The 11,340-nt window shown below is 34.7% G+C and overlaps 1 protein-coding gene across 1 annotated transcript in view; it reads left to right on the forward strand.

Annotated features, from left to right (window-relative positions):
• The first annotated feature begins 235 nt into the window (after positions 1–235).
• Positions 236–11,340, forward strand: part of LRPPRC (leucine-rich pentatricopeptide repeat containing) — a 79,674-nt gene continuing 68,569 nt past the window's right edge. The window contains exons 1-10 of the mRNA XM_010155217.1: positions 236–435; positions 3,380–3,502; positions 4,218–4,339; positions 4,430–4,488; positions 5,217–5,303; positions 5,790–5,916; positions 6,920–7,064; positions 7,846–7,988; positions 8,259–8,364; positions 8,446–8,553. Coding sequence (XP_010153519.1) covers positions 240–435; positions 3,380–3,502; positions 4,218–4,339; positions 4,430–4,488; positions 5,217–5,303; positions 5,790–5,916; positions 6,920–7,064; positions 7,846–7,988; positions 8,259–8,364; positions 8,446–8,553 — 1,216 coding nt within the window. The 5' untranslated portion in view covers positions 236–239. The remainder of the gene's footprint in view (positions 436–3,379; positions 3,503–4,217; positions 4,340–4,429; positions 4,489–5,216; positions 5,304–5,789; positions 5,917–6,919; positions 7,065–7,845; positions 7,989–8,258; positions 8,365–8,445; positions 8,554–11,340) is intronic.

Genomic DNA, 11,340 nt, shown 5'->3' on the forward strand with positions numbered 1-11,340 from the left:
TGAAAATCAGAGAAAAAGTTGTCACTGTGAGAAAATACACGACTCTCTCTTTAAGTAGACAGACTGAAATGAATCACCTGCATTTGTTTATATCAATATGGAATGTTTTAAGAAGCTGATAGAAAGAAATGAAGTGCATTATCCTTTTGACATTGTGTGACTAGTGTAGTTGCAAAGCGTCTCACAGAAGTGTAATCTTGATTTTTTTTTTTTTTTTTTTTTATTTCAGCAGAAATGTTATGTACCAAATGCGGTTCCTTACGGTTGCACCTCAACAGGAGGGAAGTGTTAAAGAAGAACCAATTTCAGAAATTCGACACAGACGGACCTGGCACTTCGACTGGGCATTAAATAAACTAGATAACTCTGTCAGAAAAACTGGCCGCATCCCTAAAAACCTTCTTCTAAAAATCTTCCATGATATATGCAAAACAGGTAAGTTGCTTCCAATGAAAAGCAAAGCAAAATTTAAAGCTGCAGTAAGTTGATAAACATTTCCTGGTTCATCAAATGAAGGAAATGAATGGAATGAGTTCTGATTTTTACTAGATTTGGACGTTGTTTAATCTACTGCATATATTGATGAACAGACTTTAAATGCTTTAGAGATGTTATTTTGCTTTAAATGTGCACATTTATTTCTCCATGTTTTTATGTCTTTGGGAATTTGTAAGTCTTGTAAAAATTCAGTGTGCTTTTAAGAAAACTTCTCATATTGCCTTGATTATTGTGGATTTTTGTCTGGTAACGTTACACTTTCCTCATATAACTGTACTGCGAACTCTGAACAGAGATGAGAGGTGTCTGTTTTACACAGTGTATTTTTTAAGTGTCTGTTATAAACCATGCTGTCTTTAAGTGGCTATTTGTTTTAAAATGGATCTGTACAGCAAAATGTGGAGGGGATCCCCATTTCCTGGTAGCTGTGGCTGTGCAGGACATTAAAGCTCTTTTTCTGAATAAACCAAAAATAAACAGCTGAGACATTTTTAATTATGACAGATTCAATATGCGTTTGGCTAAAAATAGCTGGACTGTATTAATATTTTGCAAAGCAGGTACCGCAGCTGATGAGGTTTGGTACCGGTTATGAGTCAGTGGAGATATTTTATAAAATATTGGCAGTAGTACTTAGTATATTTAGCAGTGACAGGATGTGTTGGGTTTAGTTTCAAAATTGGCTGTCTATTGCTCTAGACTGTGACTGACCTGCCTACCTGGGATTGCGCTTTTTGGTTTTGCAGTTCAGTGTTTAAAAGCAGGGTCTTCAGTTCATGCTGTCTTCCTGCTGCACTTCGTTATTCCTTGTGACATCCTTTCCGATTTTGACTGATTTTTCGTTTTTAGATATAAACTTGTAATTTGTGCATGTGGGTTGGCAAGAATTTTATATGTCTAAGCTTCTGTGCAAATCACAGTACTTCATGATCTTTGATTAGTTACAGTTTTTAAGAAGTCATAATAACAAAAAGATAGATTGCTTACAAGTGTTTTCTTTGGCCATCTAAGTGTATTTCAAAGAAAAAAAGCATAGAACTTGACAAGAGACTTAACTAGAATGCTAGTAAAACAAATTACAAATATTTCCCTAGGAAGAATTCAGTAATTTTTTTATTAATAATTGAATTGAATACTAATTTAGCAAAAGTGTGGGAGGTCAGTTATGGTTGATTTCTTAAAAAGATTTGCCCGTGTTTGTGGTGTTCAAATTAACAACACGAAAGATGCCCAAAGAAGGTGCTTGCTGTAAATCTCATTCTGCATTTTTCCATACTCATATTGCCAATCCTTTTGCGGTTTCTTTTGACTTTGAAGGTGCTCAGCTGCTAGTGTCACACTGGCGTTGTGAAACTGGAGTTGTGCTGGCCTACTTATTGCATGAACTCTTGTACGTAAGGATTTAAAAGTTAGTCAGATATGACATCTCACCACTTCATTATGTCTTGAGAAGTTCAAATCCCAGTTTGTACCCTCCCCCTTTGACTATTTTATCTTACTTCTCTCCTCATTATTGCTTAGTTTTTTCCCATTACTGCCTGTGTTTCTTCCCAGATGAGTTTACTCTGTATCGACAACATTTCTAATGTATGTTGCGCTTTGGAAACACAGTTGACAAAAGTTATGCAGTATCCTAGATTTCCTTGTCCTTTTCCATACGAAGATCTAATTCCAGTTGGTATAGATCTTTATGCCGTTGAAGCTTTTTTACTTTGTTTTGCCATTATTTTATAGCTGTATAGCTGTTTCTATATAATTAAAATACAGCTGTTTGTGTATAATTAAAAGTTAGACTTGGAGCAGTGAGCAGCAGCTGGAAATACCTTTACTGGCAACAGCTCCTGCCTCTCTGCTGGGTGTAGCACAGCTTTGGAGTTCTGGCACAATGGTTTGAAAGTAAGTTACAACCCATTAGTGATGCTTTAGACTTCAAGTCATTTTTTAATTCTGACTTTCAAGTGCACATGTATCTCTCTGAGATAGAAAACCTTACAGCTTTTTTTCTGGTTTTTCATCATTTCTGTTGTATGTGGATATTTATTTTGCTCCTTGTTAGACTAAGTTATTTATGAAGCATACCTTTCTCTCTGATAGGAAAGGGTTAGACAACTTTCCCCCCCTCTGCCCCCCCTTTTCCCTTTGCAGTATGTTGCTTTCTAAAAGAACTTTCCTTTTTATTAGAAATTGCTGGGTTTGCACATAAAGATATGATGAAAAATAATTATGGCTCCAGTTTATTGAGTAATCTGTGATAGATTCTGCAGCTTTGCCTTACTTTGCCTCGGGAATAACAGTGAAGTCCAAGAGAGACAGATGAGTTTATAGTTACTTTTTTGACATGCTGGGGCTAGTGCAGGAGTCGGACAAGGTAGGCATTTTCCTTCACTATGCTGTAGGTGTGTAAATGATTTCATTTATTGTATGGGCAGGAGTGGAAATGAGAATTTAAACACCGAACGTCTCTGAATATCAGTTTTGAAATAGTATTAAATTGGTATGAAGCATTTTGCCAGTTTAGAAGTTCACCAAAAAGTTTTGTCCTTGTTAGCATGAAATGATTTGTGGATCCTGGACTGAGAAATAGAAAGTACTAGTTCATCTCAGTTTACTATTTTGTGTTGTACTTTTTAACATTTCTGCTCAGCTGAGCTCGTTATTGTACTAAACAGCATGTTTTAGCGTGAATCTTTTTCATGACAGCACATAATAGGGTCATTGTTTAATCAGTTGGGTATCTTGTTCGGTAAAAATCTTCAGTCTTGGAGATGACTGTATTCCATATAAAATGCCTAAATATTTCAGTGGGTTGGTTTTGAATTTTTTTCTAATATTAAATGCATAATTATTTATAAAGAAATCTGTGGTTGTGTTCCACTTGCAGGGTGTCCAGGGACTAACCAGACCTTGCTTTTGTTGCGAAGTTGTGGTGCTCTTTTACCAGAGGTAGCGTCACCTGAAAGAACAGAACTAGCCCATATGATATGGGACAAGATGAAAGAACTGGGTAGGTTAATGGTGTTAGTCCCTCTTACCACAGCACGTAGCTGCTGTTGTAACTTTCTTCGTAGTGGAAGACTGAATGTATTTTAATAGTTTGTAAGTATTAGGTTATAACAGCAACTACTCATTGCCAAATAAACACTGGGTTTTATTATTCAGGTGAGAGACTTATTTCATATTCTGGGAGTTATACTGACATCTAGGGGTGTTAATAATAAATCTATAAAGACTTTTTTTCTGTAAGATGCTTAAATTGGACTTTTGCTTTATTTTGATTATTGTAAGAATGTATTTTACTTTTCTTCTAGATGTTACCTTGATACTTGGTGGGTTGAGTATTCTAGTGCCACCAGCTATTTTATCAGATGATTTTTAAAAATTTTATCAGTTATTTAGCTATAGATATTGCATAGGTGAACTGCACCTTAATAGCAATATTGCTGAATCTTTAAAATAAATACAGCTGTAGAGACTGTGGGAGAGCATGCACATGAGCGTTGATGTCACTGTGCTCCTGCTATGTTTTAGCCTTTTATAAACACGTGTGCTGTTAAATAGACATCTGGTATTTCAAAGGTGGATAAAAGGAAGCAGTCTGACTATACGTAAAGTTCATACAGAATAAAATTGGTATGAAAATAATTACCTGAGAAAGCTGTAAAATCATGCTGAATTTAGAGATTCTACATTCACCGACTGTGGTTGAAATATTTCCTTAGGTGCTGTGTATGATACAAGCCATTATAATGCTTTACTTAAAGTCTACCTTCAGAACGAGCATAAATTTTCTCCGATGGAATTCTTGGCTAGAATGGAGGAAGCTAATGTGCAGCCCAATCGAGTAGGTACCCCTTTATGAGATCTTCATTCTTAATAGTAGTGTTCAGTTCTTGGGTGGAAATCACTAACTTCCTCTTTTTGTTTTCTGCAGGTCACGTACCAAAGGTTGATTGCTGCTTATTGCAATGAGGGTGACATTGAAGGAGCGAGGTATTCTTTTGCGTTTAGGTTTAAAGGGATTTCCACAAAATCTTGTTTCTCACATTGCTTACCATTAATGTTAAAACACATTTCAGTGTGATTCTTCTAAATTGAGTGAAGCAAAGAGGGGGTTTTAAATACATTTTAACCAAGCACTAAAGAACAGTTTCTTAGAGACAGCTGGGACTTAAAAAAGCAAAATAAAAACAAGCGACAGACCAGTGTGTTCAAATCAAATCGTATTCAAGTTGCTTAGAAAATAACTTGTTTTGTCACTTCTAGAGCCAGTGTGAAAAAGTGTGAAGTTATGAAGGCTTACTGCCTGTGTAAGAAAATGGCTACTGGGAAAAGCATTTGAGAACGAAGTGGGCTAAAGAGCAAATAGTAGTAATTCTGGGTTTTGTTCTTAGGCAGGGCTTGCGGGATATCGAACATCTTAATTTTAGCATGGTTAAGTTGTAACAGTGTAATTGCTGGGCATGAGAAATAAGAACAAAGATTAAAAAAACCCTCAGCCCCACCCTTGTGTCTGCCTATTTCAAAGTGACAAAATTCATCAGAAAAAAATGAAAACAACCAAATTATGAGCATTTTATGTAGCATCCCCAAATAATTGTGCACCAACATGAGGATGTGGATTTGTTTGATACAGCACTTGTCCAGCAGTACAGCAATAGCTCTGTAGTTTATCCTCTCAAAGGAAAAAACTCTAATCATTCCTTGTCTTGTGTTTACAGTAAGATTCTTGGATGTATGAAGAGCAAAGATCTCCCAATCACCGAGGCAGTATTCAGTAGCCTTGTGAAAGGTCATGCAAGATCAGGGTAATGTTTATTTAATAACTTTTTTATTTTGTTTTCTTTTAGTTTTTCTACAATATAAAGTCATACTGTACAGAAAAATTACATGCTGCAGAGTAGTGTGATGGTTTGGAATAATAATAATGTATAGAAGACTGTCTTACACATTTTTGAAGCAAAACAGGGCTACTTAACAAAGGAAGTAGATTTTTCTTGTGTCTGAAAATGTTGAATTTCAAGATAAATTAGCGTGCTTTTGTACCGTTTGAAAAAGAAATTTGCTGCGCTTAATTTTGAACTTTTTCAACTGTTAAAATTGAAAGAGTATTTTAAGTAATACAATAATTAAAAGATTTGCACTTCAATCTTTTAGGATTTGCTTAGTTAAATTAACTTTTTTTTTATGCTTGTTGCAGTCTGTTTCCAATTCTAATTAATTTAATAAGGAAAGTTACAATAAACATTATGATGATTAAATCTACTGAGGGTCTTTCCTTTGAATTCTTCTAGAGATATGAAGAGTGCAGAAAATATGCTTTCAGTGATGAAGATGGCCGGTGTTGATCCAGGTCCAGACACCTATTTATCACTGCTGAATGTGTATGCTGAAACGGGTGATGCTGATAGAATCAAAAAGGTATTGCAAGTTTGAGTTTAAATACAGCTTGTTTGATCTTTTGTTCAGTTTAACTTTGGAATGTTTTATGTCCATGCAGGGAGGAATAATACTGAATTTTATAACTTGTTTCCTCCTAGTCTGCAGCAATTACACCATTTTTTTCCCCTGCATCTGAATAGCTGATTAACTGAAAGAGGTCTTGCACGTTTTGAAAAATACTTGTCTTTTGAGAATTGCCTTTCACTCTGAGAAGATACATTTGCCTTTGAGTGATTTAATAATTCTGGGGATTTTTAGAGACAAATAGTGGACATGAGATATTTATATATTTCTTTTTATAAATAAATGAAAAGCAAACCTTGATTATCCTGCTCCCATTCTGTGGTTCCCATTGAAGCCACAGTCTTTCTATAAAAATGAAATCTTTTTCACAGTTCATACCAACATCTTAGGTTTTCATGAAGTATAGGTAAGATAATGCTGCCTTACAGCCCTTTTGTGTAGCTGATTTTTTTTGAGTATTCTCTCTTACTTTTTTAAAAATTAAAGAAATATTCAGAAAGGAATTAAATAAGAAAATGGATTTGAGTTAAATAAGTAGTATCAGATGCAGAGGACCAAATCAAGGAAGAGGATGTGGGAAACATCACGCTGGTCTGTGACTTACAAATCTCCATCAGCCGACCTTCTTCCAAACACTTAAAAGAAGTCTTTTTCCCCTTTTCAGAGTTATTTCATTTGAAAACCATCTCACAGTGGGAATACCTCTGATGTTTTAATATTTTACTAGCTATTATAGAGAAATTAATATATCCCTTTTATCTTTTTAGAGTCTAAAGGTGTTTGAGGCCCTCTCCATATATCTTTGGTATTTTCTCTAACATATTCCATGCATCTAAATCCATGGTTTTCAAAAAAAAAAAAAAAAAACCACAAGCTTTTTTGTAATTTTGCTTTAAATTATTATTCTAATGTATCCTGTTTTGAGTTACTTTAAAGTTAAATTTATTCTGTTTTACAGACTCTAGAAGAGGTTGAGAAGACTGAAGGGTACCTTATGGATAGGGTTTTGATGCAGGTGATTTTTAGCCTCGCCAAGGCTGGCTATCCTCAGTACATTGAAGATATTAAAGAACACATAAGATTTGAGAAGGAATTAATTCCAGGTATGTCCTTGGTTACTACAGCAGTGTTTTGCTACTCAGGATGGAGAGGGAAAGCATTTTCTTCTTCTTTAAATTCTTTTTTCCCAACAACATCTGATGTTACCAAAAATTTTTTTTTTAACTTTTCTCTTGAATGAATACTTAGGGAAACTAGTATTTTTGCTGTTCGTTTGTGGATTCATTTGTGCTGCTTTAGAGCACGTTTTATAAAATTTAAATACAAACCAATTTTAATAATTTACATACAAAATTTAATCTTATCATTTTTTTAACTTCTAAAATTCATTATGGTTCTATGGGAATGCAGTAAGTGTGGAGTCTTTCTTCAAACAACACTGTTGTAATTCCTATTGTGACAGCTCTTTATGAATATCATAAAAGGGAGACTGAACACTGAATATCATTTGCTTTATCTACAGTGAAAGTCACTTCTGGATCCCAGTATGTGTAATCTGATTGATAACTTCTAATTATACTTCAGCCATTTTTATTTTTGATGTGTCCAAAAATATTTCTTTTATTTAGTATCCTTCTGTCATGCTGCAGTGATGATGCTTCTGTAGTTTTTGGCATGGTTTTAATGGGAAAAATGAATTTCATTGATAAATATAAATTATTACGGAAAAAGTAGTCTCACATTTGATTTTTCAGTCATGTTTAAAAGTATGCTAATGACATTTGTAAAATATTTATTTTCCTTGCTTTCACTAATTTTAGGAGTATAATGCAAAAATAGTTATGTGCACTTTTAAAATTTTGCTCTCTGTTTTTCATTTGCTAGATGCAATCAACCTGTGTTTGACTCTGATAACGCATGGCTTCGAAGATATAAGTTTCGATATTTTGAAGTCTTTCAATCATTTATCACGTGATGATGTGGACCAGGGTAGCTTCTTCTTGCAACATTGTGTAAACAGAGACATGGTATGCAGAAGAGTAATACTTTTTTTCTCAATATAGTAATAACAGCATATTTGTTTTGTTTAATGCAGATGTGAAGATGGCAAATGGTAGTTTTTTTGCACGGTTCTTAAAGAATAAAAGAAGGATTTTAATGTTTTGTATCAATTTGCATAGTAAATTGAAGTTCATGAAGCAATCGTGTCTGGCATGTGTAATATCTGTTTCCTAAACTGTAGAAGAATCTGACAGTGTTAACAGTTTGAGAAAATTACTTTTTAAAATTTTTTGCAGCCTGTGAGCAAGCTGAAGCAATTTTGCAATGAGTTAAAAGAAGCAAAAATGCACTCGGCACCATTACCGTTTATTTTGCGTTGTGCTTTGGAGGCCAAGAAATCAGGTACTCTTTTTGTTTAATTAGTTTACATATGCTTATTTAATTAAACAGTGACCAAGTACTTTCTCCTGTGCATGTTCTCAGCCCTGGCCATTGATGTGATGAAGATGATGAAAGAGGAAGGCTTGCCGCTCAGACCTCACTATTCCTGGCCGCTGTTAGTTGGGTTCCAGAAGGAGAAAAACCTTAAAGGTTAGTTGTCTGATAAAAGCTCCTCTAGCCTTATTGCAAACCTAGTGCACGAATCTCTATTGAAACATTGCTGTGAAATTCAGCAGACTCTGGAAGGTAAATGAAGACCTTGCTCCACGTCTGCCTTCGTTGCAAACGGTTTTTCCTTCAGATTGACTCTTTTTTTTTTTTTTTTAAACTTCCTTTCTTACTTAATCATGGTACGGTTCTGCAGATATAAAGTCTACCTTTGCATAGGAAGATGGGGGAGATTGTTTAATTATATCTTTAACTCTTCAAATTCTTTCTGCTTTCCCCTGGTTCTTTTTGCTCCTCTTACAGAGTTTACTCTTGAAGAAACTGAAATCTGAAAGAAGCCTTTAAAAGTAAGGTTATGTTATAATATCCCTCTTGCACTGCAGACCCAAGCCTTTTTTCAGGTCAACTTCTTATCATCTACCTGATAAGCCAAATGTGAGTTTCCTTACAATAATAAAAACTGCCAAAGAACTTAGTGCTGGATGTGTGAGCCTGACCTGACAGCACGCTGATTGAAGGACAGAAATGCTCAATCTTTGGGATTCTTAAGTAGGTTTAAGCATTTAGCATACTTTCCCCTGTTACACATGGGGATGTCTACAGGATATGAATAAGAATTGAACAAATATTAAATTTTAGAGTACAGTATCTAATTCTTTGGTTTGCGTTATTGGTAATTCAGAAAGAATGGTATTGTAAAAAGATGCTTTTAACAGAAGTACTTCCCCCTTGGGGAAACAAAAAACTGTCTTTTTCATCTTATCTCACAGTATAATGTGCTTTAGAATGAGATGCAGAGTTGTTAGTGTGACACTGGGTGACAAACAAAATGCACAAACAAAAAAAAAGTGCTTTTAGCAGACTCTTCATATCGCAATTTTATCTTAAATATACAGTCACATTCCAGTTTGGAAGAAATGCTGAAACAAGTATTCCCTAATTGTTTCTGGCTATAAAAATGTCTCAAGTCTTTTTCAAAAAGCCTTTGTGAAAACAATATTCAGTTTTTATTAACTCTTTGGACTCTGCTCCTGCTAGACTACTTCCCAAGTTGATCTTCTCCCAGGTTTTCAAATGCTTGAAAGTTGGATATTTTAAAAGTCTGGCAACATTGTTTTAGTTCGGTCCTTTGTGACTTCCTTTCCTTGAAGTACAATGTTGCCAAAAATAAGTAAATTTGTATCAGTGTCATACTTCTCTATGTGGATGCTGCTTACTGAAAAAACATGCTTTCTGTTACTCCATGAAAAATTTTACCTCACTAACACAGTTGTAAGACGTCAGAAGTATTTCTACCTTTAGACTTAGCTCCCAAAACTGAACCAGTATCTGACTGTCAAGGGAAACTTAAGTTGTCATCTCACCCTTGGTCTTTTGTAAGATCAGAGGTCGCCTTAATTTGGACTCCTACTGTAGAAATGGACTGTGCTTCGGCTAGTAGTTCCTCCTTGAAGTCATGTAAGCAAATTGAGAGGAAAGGTGATGAAGGAACCCTCAATTCTGGCTTTCTGCCATTGTCTAGAGAGCCTTTCTTTTTCTGTCTGCAAAGGCACTGGATACATAAACCTGTGTATCATTTTATAACCTGGTACTTGTTCCCACTTGACAATTCAGATTCAGACTGTTACGTGTGTGTGTGTGTGTACCTACAAAAGTCAGTGATTTTGCATTTCTTAAAATACGTAAGAAGATATCTAAGCAATTTCTTCTGCAGTGAAGAATCAGTTGGAATTATTCTTGATGCAATGAAACAAGTTGTCTTGTTCCTTCTCATGCGTGAGCTCAGGTTTAGTTTTTGAAATGTAATAACAAAAAAATGAGTAAAATGCAATCTACTATCTAAAAATATAACCAATACACTTGAAGGAAAGTAAATTGGGGGAAAAAAATGGACCCACCCTGAAATTGCTTCACAGAAATAATAGAGCAAAAAAACAATGCTGCAGTGAGAACCTGAAGGTGACAGCAGATAGTAAACGAACAGAATGGTGCTTCCTATAAGCAAAATAGAGCTGTGTGAACAAAAGTACAGATAGAGTCTGTAACAGATCTCATACCAAAATGAGGTAATAATTCCTTTTTCTACAAAGTAGTAATGCCTAGCCGAATGTGTGTAATTTTGCATTCCTGTATAGGTAAGGATAAATATGGAAAAGAACTTTGAGGAAAAACTATTACTATAAAAATCTGATAGGATGTAGACTAATCATTAAGGAACACAGAATATCAGCAACAATCTATCTATAACTGCAGGGTGACAAATGTCTATATCAGTATGTATAGTGTGACCCAAACAATTATATTAACTATAGTAGCAATTAATTGTATGTTTATCTAATGTTTATTATAGCAGAAGCTGACACTGGATATCAAAGGAAATTCCCTAGCTTCTTGTATTATGGAATTGACTTTGAAAGAAAAACAGCAGTGAAGTGGTGGCTAAGAGGAATGAAACCAAGCAAGGACATTTTTAAATATACTGTAAAGAACTTAACCACTCTGAAATAACAAACAACTCCTTTCAGTCATTTTTTGCAGGCAGATAATTTCAGATGGAGGATTCTTGCTTTTATGTGCATCTGTTACATAAGTTGATAATTACATATTTCCATAGTATTTATCTAAGTAAATGCTGTTAGGCTTTTAGGAATGGAAAGTGCTTGCAGGTTTTAAAAGATGAATATGCAGTAGACTCTTAAACTCTTATGGCACTGAGATTCATCTTGCATCAGATTATACACTAAAAACAAGAGAGCCTGGCATAAATAA

This window comes from Eurypyga helias, unplaced genomic scaffold (genome assembly GCF_000690775.1).
Source record: "Eurypyga helias isolate BGI_N326 unplaced genomic scaffold, ASM69077v1 scaffold7227, whole genome shotgun sequence".
Taxonomy (NCBI): Eukaryota; Metazoa; Chordata; class Aves; order Eurypygiformes; family Eurypygidae; genus Eurypyga; species Eurypyga helias.